The 15,992-nt window shown below is 36.7% G+C and overlaps 1 protein-coding gene across 1 annotated transcript; it reads left to right on the plus strand.

Annotated features, from left to right (window-relative positions):
- Window positions 1-1,224: 1,224 nt before the first annotated feature.
- On the plus strand, window positions 1,225-15,941 carry sesn3 (sestrin 3). The gene is made up of 10 exons (XM_079886143.1): window positions 1,225-1,541; window positions 8,575-8,640; window positions 10,056-10,250; window positions 10,337-10,519; window positions 11,500-11,748; window positions 12,098-12,230; window positions 13,351-13,469; window positions 13,568-13,758; window positions 13,980-14,124; window positions 14,233-15,941. The coding sequence occupies exons 1-10, from the start codon at window positions 1,488-1,490 to the stop codon at window positions 14,317-14,319; spliced, it is 1,422 nt and encodes a 473-aa protein (XP_079742269.1). The 5' UTR covers window positions 1,225-1,487; the 3' UTR covers window positions 14,320-15,941.
- The last annotated feature ends 51 nt before the right edge of the window (window positions 15,942-15,992 follow it).

Here is a 15,992-nt window from a genome sequence, read left to right on the forward strand (position 1 = left end):
TGCTGACTAAATGCTGCAACGCTGCTGACATGTCCTGCTTTAAAAAAAAATCCCTAACTTTCTTAAGTAGAAACCTTAAGTTTAGTGACATTTTGCTATCTGTCTGAACAACAGATCGTCACAGCATGAACAAGTTTATGTAGGCCGGCATTCATTTCATGTGAACTCTGCAACATCAGTCTGAGATCATCGGAATGTTTTTAGTAGCACCCCGTGGGCCGCCTTCGTGAACCCATGGATGAAAATCCTGCGGGGTCTGGCCCCCGTCCACTCCGTCTGATCATGGCCGTTCCGCTCTGTCAGCAATTCCCGACTCTATTCAAGGCTCCTGTCCGCATGCACTGTAAAAAGACAATTGTTGAGTTGTGTTGCTGCATATGCACTCTAGACAATGATTGCCTTGAATTGTTTGAGCAGCCATGCTTATTTTTCCTAGAAAATAAAAGCAGTGAATGCGAGTGAGGTAAAACATTTTATTAGAAAAAAATATAGAGACAGTGAAATCTAATCAGACGTCCTGATGCAATACACTGTTTTAGCCTATGAGCCACTGATCTCAGCACAGATATTTCATTGGGAGCTGTTAAGTCCTAAAATGTTCACCCCCTGCCTTCATAACAATTGAATGGATTTAACACAAGGCTACTGTGCATGAAAAATTATACAAGGCCCTTTCTCAGAATGTCTTACATTTGTTGATATGCATTATGCAGCACACTTAAAGTGGGGGTAACATGTCTGGACATGAGAGAAAAAGTTGGAGGGGGGAGTGGCTCATAGAGAGAATACCTTGGGGAAGTCCAATTCTTTTTAGAGTCGATTCTTTCGGTCCAATGAACCGAGTCATTTGAGTCATCTAAGTCTGAAAAGGTTAAAGGGTTCGTACGTTTTCATTTTTTTCATGTTAAATTGCTGCTAACTGCGGTAAACAAATGATTTTGATTCTATAATAATATGATAAATAATGGCAGTAGGCTATAGTTTATGTATTGTTTGTTGATGTGTACAAACCGCGATGAATTGGTTAACTTCTCATGCAATTTATGTTCGCATAATTAGCATCATGCCGCGAAAATATGCCGTTTTGTTCTAACATTAACGATAACGAATTTTAATGACTGGTAATATTAATATTAATTATTCTCGATATTAATATAGCATTTTTTTCCCATCTCACAGTTTCACCCCTTAACCGAAGTCATCAGTTATTAGTGATTCACTTACGAATCGGTTCACAAGAACGATTCACTCGGGAGTCGAAGCGAAAGAGGCCAGCTGAAGGGGGCGTGTGGTGCACGTTCATGCTGAAGTTGGACACTTGGAGAGCTTTGCGCACTGCGAAGGGAGACACGAAGGGATAAGGAGGGGTGTCCAGTCCTCCTTCAGGTTTTGATCGCCCACAGAGGAGCTGGCAGCGAACATGCCCAGACCAGTTCATCGTCACTGACACCGGGATTCAGCTCTTCGCCTGGTTGAAGCTTGCCAGAATGAACGAAAACGCATATATCTGCAACCACGGTCGGAACATGATCAGAGAGAAGGTAACGTTGTTCTTCTCCGTGTGTCTAAAACAGTTTTTCTGCATCCATTTCGGCTTATTGTGTTATTAAAACATTAATGCATTTGATCCTGATGTTGATCTTGGTGATGGAAAGCTGCATTGGGTTGTGTATGAGTATTAGACATTTCTCATATCTCTGGCGACCCCAGATATGTTTATTTAGTCACCTATATTACATATTTAAATAACTAGTATGTCTATATATTTTAGTATATATTTCATTATGCTAGTAGATGTTATGTTATCAGTTGTTGTTTTTTATTTGATAGATAATTGGATTAGTCGTTTTTTAATTTTTCATGTATGTATATTTTTCAGTGTGTGAGTGTGTGTACACACATACATACATATATACTGTATATGTGTGTGTGTACATAATAGATTTTTGCAACATACTGACAGGTTTAAATTAAAATGGTATGCATTTCTTCACATTTTGATTGTATCAGAGGCTGACTAACTAAGTGACCTACTCATCTCATCTGAAATCCTGCCATCATCTCTCTCTCTCTCTCTCTCTCTCTCTCTCTCTCTCTCTCTCTCTCTCTTTTCTTTGGCTGGAAGATGTTATTTTTAGCTTTCATAAATCATGTCGAACACATGTGACCTACTTCTGCTCTGCACATCTTCTCACACACACCCTGCCAAAAGTTGTAAGTCAAACTGGACTTTAATACAGAAACACGAGCTGGCATTTATCAGATTGAACTATTGGCTGAAGCTGTTTGCTGTTTGTTTGATCTTGCTCTTTTGCAGCAGGCTGTATGCAAACCTGTATTTTAAGTGCATGACGATGTGTGTCTGTTTGGAGAACTCTTGTTAGGCTATATGAGAAAGGTTTGAGGGATTTGTGGTTACTTTGTCATGTCGACAAGGTTCTTCATTACCCGTTTCCCTGGTTGTGATAACTCTCATCAGCAAATAGCTAGTCTCTTCTCACCTGTTGCCCTAGCTGGGTGGGAACATTCAGTTCAAACTAATCTCTCTCTTGCCTTAGCCTGCAGAAGAAAAAATATATGTAATTAGAGCCAAATTAGAACCAATTATTTCCAATTAGGAAAACTTTTAAAGTTCCACAAAGAACGTTTTATTCTCTAGTTCTTTTTTGTTGCATTAAAGGAATAAGTTCACCTAAAAATGAAACTTCTGTCATCATTCACTCTACAAAATGTTTGAAATGGCATGAGAAAATTATGACAGGATTTTCATTTCTGGTTGCTCCTTTAAAGAACCCAGAGATCATCTGAAGAATAATGTGACATCAAACACTTTCTAACATGCTTTGTAATCTTATTTTGAGTGATAATTTTCTCTGTTTATCGCATAGCACCTGTGTTGGTTCGTTTTTACCTGTCTATATTTCTGTTTGCTGTCACACATGCTTCAGAGAACAAGCAACAATGGCTCTACTGTGGATTCTGAACGGCAACAAAACCGACTTGCGTCGATGCAACCAGTTTTGTATATCAATGTTTTCCTGCTTGAAAGAGAGCTCTATATAAAACTGAGTTTTGCTGATTCAGCATCTGACACACTTCCTGTTCCTCCAGCTGCCGTGTGCGCTGGCGTGACATAATTGACCAATGAATTGCACTGCCCCATTACCACATAGTGACCCGCCGTCGGGAAGAGCATCAGTGCCGCCATACACGTCCTGTAGTCATGTTTGAGCAGCGATCTGTGGGTAGACATCGCCATGAGAACTACAAATACTCAAACCACTAATTGAATGAGGACGCAAGTGCCGGCCTGGGACATTTGTCATGGTGCCACTAGGCGTCTGCTCAAGCAAAACTAAAACCTGTTGCATAATCTTTTATGAGTTTAATGGCATCATTCAAGGGCCACAGATGCTGACGCAATCAAGTGATCACCAGGGAGAGGATCCTAATGAGAGAAAGAAAGGCTGTTATGTCAGAAAATGTAGTAAAAAAAACATTGAAAATTACTTTTAATGTTTTAAAAATGGATATTTGCTTTTATTTACAGAGCATTTTTTATTCATTTAGTTTATTTCATGTGCAAGCAACTGGCGTACAATAATGCACAATCATTTTATAAAAATGTAATTTATTTGATCAGTAACTGATTTAATTTATATGCTATTCTTAGAAGTTTCGAAAAAATATATTAATCTTTGGCATGCAACTCGCACCATTTGTGCTACATGATGATACCGAATCGTGTGGAGTATTGAGAACAGTGCTATTTTAGTATTATTTATATGCTAATTATTATTAATTAATTATTTCCTGTTTTCATATGAATTTTTAGCTTTTGCCATTTTTATTATTTTTTAAATAAATATATATTTTATTTAGCTTTAATTTGTGTTGGGTTTTAGTTTCAGTCATTTTAGTTATATTTGATTAGTTTGTTGCCAAAAATTACAACATTTCTGTTTTTTTAAGTTAAGTTTTTCATCTAATATTTATATTTTAATTTTATTTCCTTGACAAAGATGGTTTCACTGGTTTAAACACATTTTGAATGCTCTATTATTAAGACCTGTATTTCACTATAAATTACACATCATCCTCAATTTAATTTATCCTTGATCTTACCATTCTAAGTGGATAAAGTAATCCCCAATAAACTGCTCCGTAATAACCCCCGTTCTCTCATCATTACATCCCGTTAAAAACTTCACTGGAGATCAAACCTAATCCTAATCCTCACTGAGACGCTGAATATTTGTTAACATATCTGGACTCTCTCACTCTCTCACTCTCACTCTCTCACTCTCACTCTCTCTCTCTCTCTCTCTCTCTCTCTCTCTCTCTCTCTCTCTCAAAGCGGACTTATGTAAGTACTGTATTAGTGTGTTTATGTGTGCTTTTTTTCTACACATACCTGTGCTGTCATAGAGACAAAGATTTCTGCACTTTCCCCCAGAACACAGAACACACAAATCAGGCTCTGAGTCTGACAGACCCACTTTTTTCTCCCTCTTTCTTTAAAACGCACTTCCACTTCTGGCATCTACGGCTGAAGGCAGAGCGCCAGGTCTTGGAAGGGAAGGAAGCATATAGGATTCCTGGACAGCCATTTCAACTCAAAAGCTTGACTGGGCAACAGTGCGAAGGGCTGGAACAATAGCATCCTTTAATATTGAATACATAAAACCAGACATGTCTACGGGCGAGACGAGAGTACTGACTGTTCAGACATCTTCTCTGTAATCCAGAGTCCATTTGAGCCTTTTTAACAGGCTTTTGTAGATCAAGGAGTGGCTGTTTAACGTTTAAAACCACAACCTTGATTTTTATGAAATGACCTGTGCATACAGTACAACCATAAAAACACACTTGTAAAAACTAACTCTGCAACCAAATTAAAATTGTTTGGGTGGTAACCTACCTTAGACTTGCAGTATAGAGGGTTTTATGTAACCTTGAACAGTCATGAAATCATAGTACTACTGTGCATATTCTAGTATGTTTACGTGGTAAAAGTGGTTATACTACGATTGTATAAGTAACGTGGAACATTGCAGCCAAATGATAACTATAACATTAACGATAAAGAAATACCTCTAGTTCTAAAAACCTATCGTACAGTACTAAATATAAAAGAGTAGCAGAGTCCTGACCACAACTAAGAGCACAGAGAAGTCTCGTTATCGTTATCTATATCATTGGAATCACTTTCAGAACGATTTTCTCCAGCTGATGAATGATAAAAAAAACTGATAAAAACACTGACAGCCAATCAGAATCCATCCTGCTTTAATGCATTTAAATACATTTAGAGTGAAGCATTTAAAGCTACACGGTGTCATTTTTTAAGTTGATTCTTAGCAAAAAACACTTTGTTCTTTCAAAATGATATGTGCTCATTAATGTGTAATTACTTCTACCAACTAATTAAGTATTCTCGTAAGCGTAGAATCTGCCATTTAGTATACATACGAGCGAGTCGCTCGAATGGCGGAAGCCATGTTGCACCTCCATCTTGAAAATACATTAGCCAAAGAGGGACATACCTGGAAATTCAAGCTTCGCCTTTCGCGTTTTTACACTCAGTGGCACCGTGACGAATGCGAGGGGGAGATTACTCGCGACTGCCGGCAGATTCGAAATAATACGGCCACCGTAGGACTTAAAATGCCCTTGGAATGGGAGGGGCTAGAAAGTAATATTCAGTTGGTAGTCATACAATTTCACCGCTAGATGGGAGAAAATCCTACACAGTGTAGCTTTAAAGTGACATACGACAAAACTAGTGCTTCTAACGAACAGAACCATCTGTTGGTGTGGACGCTAATATAGATATAACTATAGTTATCTTTATAAATATTATTCTTGGTGTGAACGGGCCTAATAGTAAAAGAAAACAAAGGGTGCTCATATTTTCTGACAAAGTACTAGTTACTAAAATTTGTTAGTGTTGTGTACAGTCTCTTTAAAAAAGATAGCGAAAATACATTAGTAAAAGTATATTTGGCTTATGGTCAACTTTTGTAAGGCCTCAAGTTTTTTAATTAATGATCAATTTTTTTTACCTTTTATCAATGAGTAGTTCTTTCCACACTTTAATTGAATGCATAACATGATGCATGCTTTGACATTTTTGTTATCATAAATTATTTATGATATTTGGTTCTTTGTCAATAGCCTTTCAATATTTTTTATTGAAATGTATTAAAAAGTATTCATATGCGAAGATTAAAATTTCAGACGTTCTTTTTTATGAGTCCTATTACATCCCTCCGAATTTTAAAACCATAGAAATTAGTTTTTGATTAACTTTCGTATTATTCTTATTGAAGAGATCTTTTTTTTTTTTAATCTAGACACTGTCCCAGACTATTTGAGGAAGACGCTGCCTCTATCCATGGACACTCATGCTGCTGTTATGACAACAGAACCGTTACCATGGTGCCACAGAATGACAGTCTCAAGCATTATCAGTGCTGATAGTACGCTGTTCTTTGATTGGCCAGGAGCATTGATGCGTTTTCATGGTGCAGGTCACAATGGTCACAGGTCCATGTCAATGTTTCCGTGAGTGTCAAACAAGTCGGGATGGCCAATCAGTGCAACCTCATTGCAAATACACACAAGCATGACATAAAGCACATAGAACAAATTAGTTTCACATATTCTGAGGTTCTCTTTCTGTCTTATCTGTTCTCTCTTGCTTTACATGTTTGACTTTGATTATTATGTAACAGAGATGAGAGAAAGGCTTCTTGTGATGAAAAATACACTCACACAAGAGGGTTATGACTCGTATCATTTGCTTAATTAAAATGTACACTACTGAACGAAACAATTTTTACTAGTTTTAGTTTGCAACAACAACAATGGTGTGCACTGTGCAAACACTGTGAATGTGTTTCAGTCGAGTTGCTTAATGCTGGAGGCCTCTCTTTCAAAAGAGTTTTCTGTATTTTTCCCCTCCTCTGCCCTCCCTCTGTTTGCCGCTTTCCCTCTTTCTTTGCACAGTCTATTTACTCTCTTTATTTTATATGTAGTGTCTTGTTCTCTTCCAACAGAGCAGTGGATGTAAGAAACCAACAAGCCCCAAAACAAAACTCTCCCTGTATTTCGTGTTGCTCAATCTTTCCTCTCACAGTTTTTGCATCATTGCAAAACAACTTGACTGCAAATAGAGAGAAAAACACATGTTTGAGCACCTTGTGCATCAGATTTAGTGTCTGTGTCAGTGCAGAATCTTGGTAGTTCCAGGTTTGTGTTTTATAAACAGCACAGGTTTACACCAAGGCCGCAGAGTGGAGGCAAAACACCTTTGACCGCAAATACAACACCGTTTGTGTATTTGTGGTGGTTAGGGGTAAGGGGTGAGATATCCTGAACAAACACAAACCATGAAGAGAAGGAAGGAAGGATAGATAAAGTGCAGGAGAGGGTGAGAATGACGGGGAAAGAGGTTTGGTGTGTCCAGTCCTCGGGCCACTGAACTGAAGTGACCCTTACACCCTTGGCATTATAGAGAGTTTAGCGAACACACACACACATAGATAAAACACAAACACAGCATTCGTGGAACTCCTTACCTTTCACTGTAACAGGAACAAAACGCTGGCAGAGACTTTCAAAATAAACCCCAGCAGGGAGACTCAAAATCGACCTGAAAAAACTATGTTGTGCCCTTTAAAATATATACATTAAACACACTATTATATACTTTTATCACATTATCTGTCTAGGAATTTACTTTATGCTTGTTAGACAGTTTTTAAGGTAGTAGTGTTTCTTATAATGACTGCTTTCAAACAAGTTTTCACCTGCCTGCCATTGGTTGAATAAACGGATAGACCCGCCCCCAAACGCACGCCATTGGTTGAGCTACTGTTGCTGTGCAGAATCAAGCTACAGATGGCTTAAAGGAGAACTCCGGTCAATTTTAACATTGAGCTCATTTTTTTGTACATTTGGAGTGCTGTCAATACAGAGAACAACGACAAAAATCGGTGTTGCCTACACCGAGTTATTCTATTTTTAAAATTTGCACCCTGTTGACTTCAATGGGGCAAGTACTAAACCTGCTTTTAGCCTCTTAACATCCTTGATGTGTCATTACAAGTGCACAGAAAATGTGAGTGATTCCTTCTGAGTGAACACGAGTGAATCTGACTGCAGTAGATGTGAAAGAAATGTATAAAAAAGATGTTATTTAAGCCAGCGCAAATACCTTTGTTTACATCCTGTTTTTCGGTTGAAGTCCAAAGTAGTCGATTGCCGAGTTCACGCGCGTGATCATAGGTATTAAACCTATGCGTGTGAACTCTGCAATCGACTACTTTGGATAGAATAATGGAATAACTCGGTGTAGGCAACACCGATTTTTGTCGTTGTTCTCTGTATTGACAGCACTCCAAATGTACAAAAAAATGAGCTCAATGTTAAAATTGACCGGAGTTCTCCTTTAACTTACAGTTGTCTCTGCATGTGCAAATACACATTTCTGTAAAAATAATAATAATAATTGAATCGTATTGTCTGGATATTTTCATCATATTCATCATAAATGTTATTGTTTCACAGGAAAAAGGAATGAAGATGTCAAGACACATATCAACAGGACCAAGCTCATTTATTCCAGAAAATGAGGTAATACTAATAACAAAATATTATAAGTTGCATTTCTTGGCTCAGAGATGGTACAATGGTTACACCATGATTTTTTTTGACATATACCATGGTATAACCATGATCTTTTAGGGTTAGTAAGATTTTGTTTTTAATGTTTAAAAAAAAAAAAGTCTTTATGTTAACCAAGGCTTCATCTATTTGATTACAATATTAAACAGTAATATTGTGAAATATTTGTACAAATTAAAATAACATTTTCTATTTGAATATATTTTAAAATGTCAGTTATTTATCCAATGACAAAGCTGAATTTTCAGCATCATTACTTAATTTGTGCTGCTTAATATTTTTGTGTATACTAGGGATGCACGATATATTGGCCACCATATCGGTATCGGCCGATATATACAAATTTTTTATGTTATCGTTATCGGCCTGATAAGAAAATTTGTCCGATATATTAAAGCCGATAAATAATGTATTATTTCCTTCAGCTGAGACTCTTCAGATTCGCACTGTTCACCATGATGGCTTTAAATTGCTTGAAATATGATTGGAATCACTTCAAATAAGGAAAATACAGTTATGTGCTGTGATATCGGCTTCATAAAATTATAATGAGAACATTATAATTGTGTTTTGGGACATGGCTTTTAATAGTGAAACTTTTGTTTTTGTAATCAGGCTCTCAAAAAGTAATTACAAATTTGGATTTAGATTTATGGGCCAATATATCGGTTATCGGCTTTCAAATGTAACAAATTATCGGTTATCGGTATCGGCCAAAATTTTCATACCGGTGCATCCCTAGTGTATACACGTTACACGTTTGTTTCAGGATGCTTTGACGGATAAAAAGTTCAAAAGAACAGCATTTATTTGAAATTTAAATCTTAACAATTTAACGCGTCCTTACTAAATAAAAGTATTCATTTCTTTTGAATGGTTCATACATAGTTCATATGGTTCATTCAGTAGCATAGTATATCAGTATACCACAATATTACCACTTTTTCTCTCACACACTCACTCAATCCGAGTTCACCTAACTCAGATACTGTAATCATTCTTTCTCGAGTCAGCTGGTGTTCATTTCACTTTTGTTTTGAGTTCAGCCAGTTCAGGAGATCATTTTCATTGAATCCGATTTAAGCGTGCCGGGAGATCTAAGAAAGTGTATTTGGATTGTAAATTGAATTATAGCATCTGTCCAATTGAATTAAGATTAACCTGAGCCAGAGTTCAAATCTTTCTTGGCTCTGATTCATAGCATCGCATATTGGTGCCGTCTCATATTACAAAATCAGACACAATTTAGTTCTATACACCACGTGTTTAATTTGCATTACTTTGCAGTACTTTTATGTAAGGAAAAATATAGTCAATATTTTGCACTGTTGTGAAATGTCCCGTGTTCTGATCCTCAACCCCAGATCCTAGGAGCCATGCCTCTGAGTGACTCCACAGTGATGTTCTTAGACGAAGAGTTCAGCGGGCGCGTGGACAACCTGACGCAGGTGATGGGGCTCCACCCGCATTATCTGCAAGCCTTCCTGCGCTGCCACTATTACCTCTTGAGGATGGATGGCCCCCTACCACTCCACTACAGACATTACATCGCTATAATGGTACAAACACATACAGAAACACTTTCAAGGGAGACTTTATTCAACTGGAACAGTTCTAGGAGTGATTTTTGTCGTGTGTTTTGCAGGCTGCAGCGCGGCACCAGTGTTCCTCGCTGGTGTGTCACCACATGCAGGAGTTCGAGCAGATAGGCGTGTGTTCTGATTGGCTGAGAGGTCTGGAGTTCTGCCCGCAACGACTCCGCAACCTCAACGAGATTAACAAGATCCTCGCGCACAGACCCTGGCTCATTACAAAGCAACATATAAAGGTAACACACTAGTGATCTTTTTTACTGCTCAGTATTCTAGCTGATTTTTTTTGCATTATGCAATCATTTTGCAACAATAAACATTTCTGACTACATTTATTGTCACATGACGTCACTCAAGCATGTTTGATTGAGAGGGTGGCATCCGAATATCGTCTTGTAAATAAAAGCATTGCATTTTCAATCCAATTTTGTGTTAATTCTTTGTGAATCAAAAAATTACTTTTTTTTTTTTAACTGAAACACCAAAAACTGAAAATAAAGTTTATTTAATAATTAATTAGGTAATCAAATTTATTTAATAATCAACACTCCAAATAAAAAAATATATGAGTTGAATGTAAACATTTAAATTGCAGTTTTTATATTCACTTTTTAATTATGGGTAACATTTTACAATAAGGTTTAATTTGTTAACATTGGTTAATGTATTACTAAAATGAGCTAATAAAGAGCAATCCATTTGTTACAGTATTTATTTATTAATCTTTTTTAATGTTAGTCAATAAAAATCCAGCTGTTCATTGTTTGTTCATGTTAGTCCACAGTGCATTAACTAATGTTAACAAATACTTTTGATTTTAATAATGTATTAGTAAATGTTGAAAGTATTGTTCATTCATAGTTCATCTTTGCTAATGTAGTTAAGTAATGTTAATTAATGAAACCTTATTGTAAAGTGTTACCTAATTATGTTTCTACTCCAATTTGTTTTTTAAATATAATATTTAAATGGTGGCCGTAATAAGATTTCAGATTTATTCAAACTCAGATTAAAATAATGAAGACAACAGGTTAAGTAAAAATATAATGGATATGTAATATAGTGCATATATTTAACAAAATTCTTCTCTCCAGAGTTTTTTTTTTTTTACACTATGGACAGCTATGGACACTGAATGACTTTTCTGAGATAAATGTAATGTCATGCTAAATATTTCCTATCAAATGTTAATGATCTTACACTCTTTGTTTCTCAGGCTCTGGTGAAGACAGGAGAGCACAGCTGGTCTCTGGCAGAGCTGGTTCATGCTGTCGTACTGTTGGCTCATTTCCATGCCTTGGCTAGTTTTGTGTTTGGTAGCGGAGTCAACCCTGACCCTGAGGTCACAGAGGTCAACGGGGTCACGGATGACCTTTGCCCTCTAGACATGGCGGGTTTATGCACCTGTCACCTAACAAACGGCAACCAAGCCAACGGGAACCCCCTGCGTAACCCTAACACTGGGGTAGGAAAACATTACAGAGTATCCATGTTAGGGATGTGCCCGAATAGTTATTGTGGTTCTTCATTGCAACATATGATGTGGAATATATACTATATATATCATATGAAATAATATATATATATATATATATAATATATATATATATATATATATATATATACACTGTGCATTACATTATAATATATTATACATATACACACATTTTTATTTTATCTTGCTCTTGACAAGTTTGATGACATTCATCTGCATATTAATAGTATGCATACTCTGTGCATATTCAGGGCTATCTTTATTTGTTTGGACAAAAGTAGCATGTCATTTTTTTGAACTCCATTGTTGTGTATTTTAGAGTGAGCTGGAAGCACTGATGGAGAGAATGAAGCGATTGCTGGAGGAGAGAGAAGACGATGATGCGTCAGAGGAGGAGATGTTCACTCGCTTCGAGAAAGAGAAGAAAGAGAGTCTTCTGGTGGTGTCTGCAGGTATTACAACACAGATACTGTACATCTACTCTTTTTCAATTTATACTATTATTCATATTTGCTGGCATAATGATAATGATAGTACATGCTAATAAAATCTGAAACTTTTAAATATCGATGTTGTCTGGCAGAAATCTTGTATCTCCATATTTCGTCATAAATCATTACTATTGGTCACCCTTTATGTCTGTCTTGGGATTTTTGCAAATATTTAACCAATGAAAAGTATTAAAAAGTGCTTGTGACCAAATCTCGTAACTACATTGGCTCCTCAAACTGTCAGTCAAACCTCATAACTCCGCCCACCTCAATCTTGAATGAAGTTCCGCTCGCAGTTTTGGAGCGTCTCTGCTTGTTTGTAATGCAAAGGGAAATAAAGAACTGGTTCTTTGAATAAGTACAGTGTTTTCTTTATTCAAGAAACACTATATATATATATATATATATACATAAAAAGACTAATGCTTTATGTGTTTGAGGAGCGGAGAAGTGTGTCTCTAGCATTTGTCGTAGAGTCACAGTCAATACTGTCTGAAATAGCGTGTGTATCACTTCATCTTTAACATGAGATTTTGAGGTAACATGAGGTTGTAGCTTCAGTAAACTTCATAACCAATAAATTGATGAAAATGTAATGCGAAGCACTTACTGCCTCAGATGTGGCCGAAATTCACTAGTCAAAAACCTCGTAACTCCATTTGAGGTTGATTTTGGTAAAATATAAAAAATATAATGACATATGCAAGTGTCTGACCACATATAAAGCCACAATATAAACTTTGACAACACAGGTTTTTCCATTTCCTGAAAAGTAGCATTTTTGGAGATATAAGATTTCCGCTCTACACCAATTATATGTTTGAACTAAAACTAAGACTGTTTTTTTCTGTTACTGTTGTGTATAAAAGTGGGAATTAATATTAAATTACCAAAATGAAGAATTCTGTCATCATCTACTCAGCCACATGTTGTTCTAAACCTGTATGACTTTATTTGCCATTTGTCATCAGTGACGCCAAACCAAGCATGAATTGGAACTATTGCTTGAAAACCCAAAAAGGATCTTGCAACCTTTTGTTTTGTGTATATTGTATTCAAATATTGTGATTTGCATATTCAGGGTTTGATGAGGAAGTGGTGCCCCCTTCTCCCGTGGCTCGGTTTGTAGACGACCCGTCGTTTGGATACCAGGACTTTGCACGACACGGAGAAGACAACCCACCCACATTTAAAGCACAAGTATGACAACTACCCTCCCGTACACACATGCACAGCATTTTTCTTCAATTCCCTATTGAGAATGAATGATTGATCATTCTGTCTTGTTCACTCTATAGGACTACTCATGGGAGGATCATGGTTTCTCTCTGGTCAACAGGCTGTACTCTGACATTGGTCACCTATTGGATGATAAGTTCAGAACGGCATGTGATCTGACCTATTACAACATGGCCAGTCACGAGGGGGTGGACACCAGCATGCTGCGCAGGGCTCTCTTCAACTACGTCCACTGTATGTACGGCATCAGGTACGTCCATGAGTGTGTAATGTGCAATTACATTCTATTTTTTCAGTACTCCAACTTTAAACTTTTTCAAGTTAGTTGCCACTGTAAATCATAGTGTACAGTATGAATGCCCAGAGCGCCCCCTAGTGTTCTAGCACAGTACAACCAGGAGTACTGATGTCCAGCTCTTTACTGCCTAGTATTGAAAGATGAACATGTGTTTTCATTCTGTGCGTCTGCAGATATGATGATTATGACTACGGTGAGGTGAATCAGTTGTTGGAGCGCAGTCTGAAGGTTTACATCAAAACAGTGACGTGTTATCCAGAGCGAACCACTCGCCGCATGTACGAGAGCTACTGGCACCAGTTCAGACACTCCGAAAAGGCAAGTCATATTATCATGTGAAATACTATTACTTATTACTATGTTTTCAGCATTCATTTTCCTCTAAATATGCTGATATTCTCAATTACCTTTCTTTCCTTTATCCAGGTTCATGTGAATTTGCTTCTAATGGAGGCTCGAATGCAGGCAGAGCTGCTCTATGCTTTGAGAGCCATCACTCATTATATGACCTGACCAATCAGACGTCACCAATTATATGACCTGACCAATCAGACTTAATCTTTTAGGTGATCTGACCAATTGAACCTCACCCACAATATGACCGGACATTATTATTATTATGCCTAAATTTAACCAAACGATTATCAATTACTTCTGCATATAGTTTTGAATTCTTACAATTGTGTATACCTTTTCTTGGATGGTTCAAAATGATAACTAAATGAAGGAAATTGAGTATAGAGCATTCTGGGTATAATCCCAAACTCCAAATTGGGATGTTCGGGCATGTTCAAATCATTCGTCATAAGAATTGTGGGTGGGGAACAATGACTTTTGCTGGATTCAAATGTAATCCTTAACGGTTAGAAAAATCCCCACATCATGACTTGACAAATCACATTTTTAACGTGCAATACTTTCTAACTGAAATCTCATTTATACTGTAAGCTGAAATACTGGAGGACTGAGTTCACATTTTTGAAACAGGAAGTTGTCATTTGTTTTCTTTTTTGCACATTTGAGAAAAACTGTATTTTGGAAGAAAAAAAAAATACTGTTTTCCTTTTGTAATATCATAAATGACAATAACAGAATGTGAGATTTTTCCCTTTCTTTTAAAAAAAAAAAAAAATCCCTGTGGCTTTTTTCATTCTTGTTTATTTCATATTGAATGTATTGTTTAGATTTTTTTTTTGTCATTTGTTTCTAGACTTTTTCCAGATCAGTTTAGTTTGGTTTAGTTGTTTACCTGGAAACTAAGGCTTTTGTAGCATTATTACTGTACTATCAGTCCTTTATTTCCTTTCAATCTCAGTGTTATACTTTAGATAACAAAGTTCATTTTTTATTATACATGTTACTGCCACCTGCAATAGCTCTACTAATCACATCTTGTGACTTTATTTCTGTAAGTGTGAGCATGTCTTATTTCTGAACGTCTGTCAAAGTGTTTGCACATCTCTTTGCACTATTGTGCCTCTGTGAAAGAAACCCGTGCACACGAGCGAGAGAGAGTTCATGTGTGAGTGTTATGTGCAGGATTGCCTGTAGGGAGCGTCTGAAAACTAACTTCTTTTGATACTATTGATGTGATCATTACTGTCCATCAAAGCATTTCTTAAAGGTTTATTTATATCGCTTTAATCATTGCTTCAAATTTGCACAACTCTAATCAAGGTGCAGCATCAGTGTCCTTTAAAAAAAAAAAGAAAAAAAAGATTAAGATTGTGTCTGAAAATAAATGTATAGTGAAAAGATAAGCTTTATAGAATGAGCAAAGTGTCTAGTCTTATGGGCAGTGCCTTATTGATGTTTAGAAACAGGTTATGATTTAGTAATTTAGTCGTAGGTACACAAGAGATTGTTACAAATGTAGGTAAATCTGTCATCGAAGTGCCTTTCAAACTCAGCTGTTGGCGTTTCAAAGTGTACGCATGCAGCAGATTTAATGGAAAATGGCCGTATGTGTCTGCCGCATTTCCTACTTGTGTTTATTCCGATCAAGGTGGTGCTATGAAGCTTTCATGTTCTCCACTCATCATAAATTTATACATTTCTAAAATGGCAGCACTGGAACTTCTCTCCAGTGGTCAATCACAGACCTGTATGTTTCAATAAAGTTTCTAATCAAATTCAGGCTATGAGTGATGCTTTTTTGCACTGATTTTTGTGTGTGACAATTTTAT

The sequence above is a fragment of the Squalius cephalus genome, assembly GCF_949319135.1.
Source record: "Squalius cephalus genome assembly, chromosome: 11".
Lineage (NCBI taxonomy): Eukaryota > Metazoa > Chordata > Actinopteri > Cypriniformes > Leuciscidae > Squalius > Squalius cephalus.

What these genes read in the sequence shown, in the direction of transcription:
- sesn3 (XM_079886143.1), top strand. Translation starts at nt 1,488, where the DNA reads ATGAACGAAAACGCATATATCTGCAACCACGGTCGGAACATGATCAGA. An exon ending in TTACAAAGCAACATATAAAG is followed by an intron (nt 10,520 to 11,499) that starts GTAACACACTAG and finishes TTTGTTTCTCAG; the next exon opens with GCTCTGGTGAAGACAGGAGA. An exon ending in CACTGTATGTACGGCATCAG is followed by an intron (nt 13,759 to 13,979) that starts GTACGTCCATGA and finishes GTGCGTCTGCAG; the next exon opens with ATATGATGATTATGACTACG.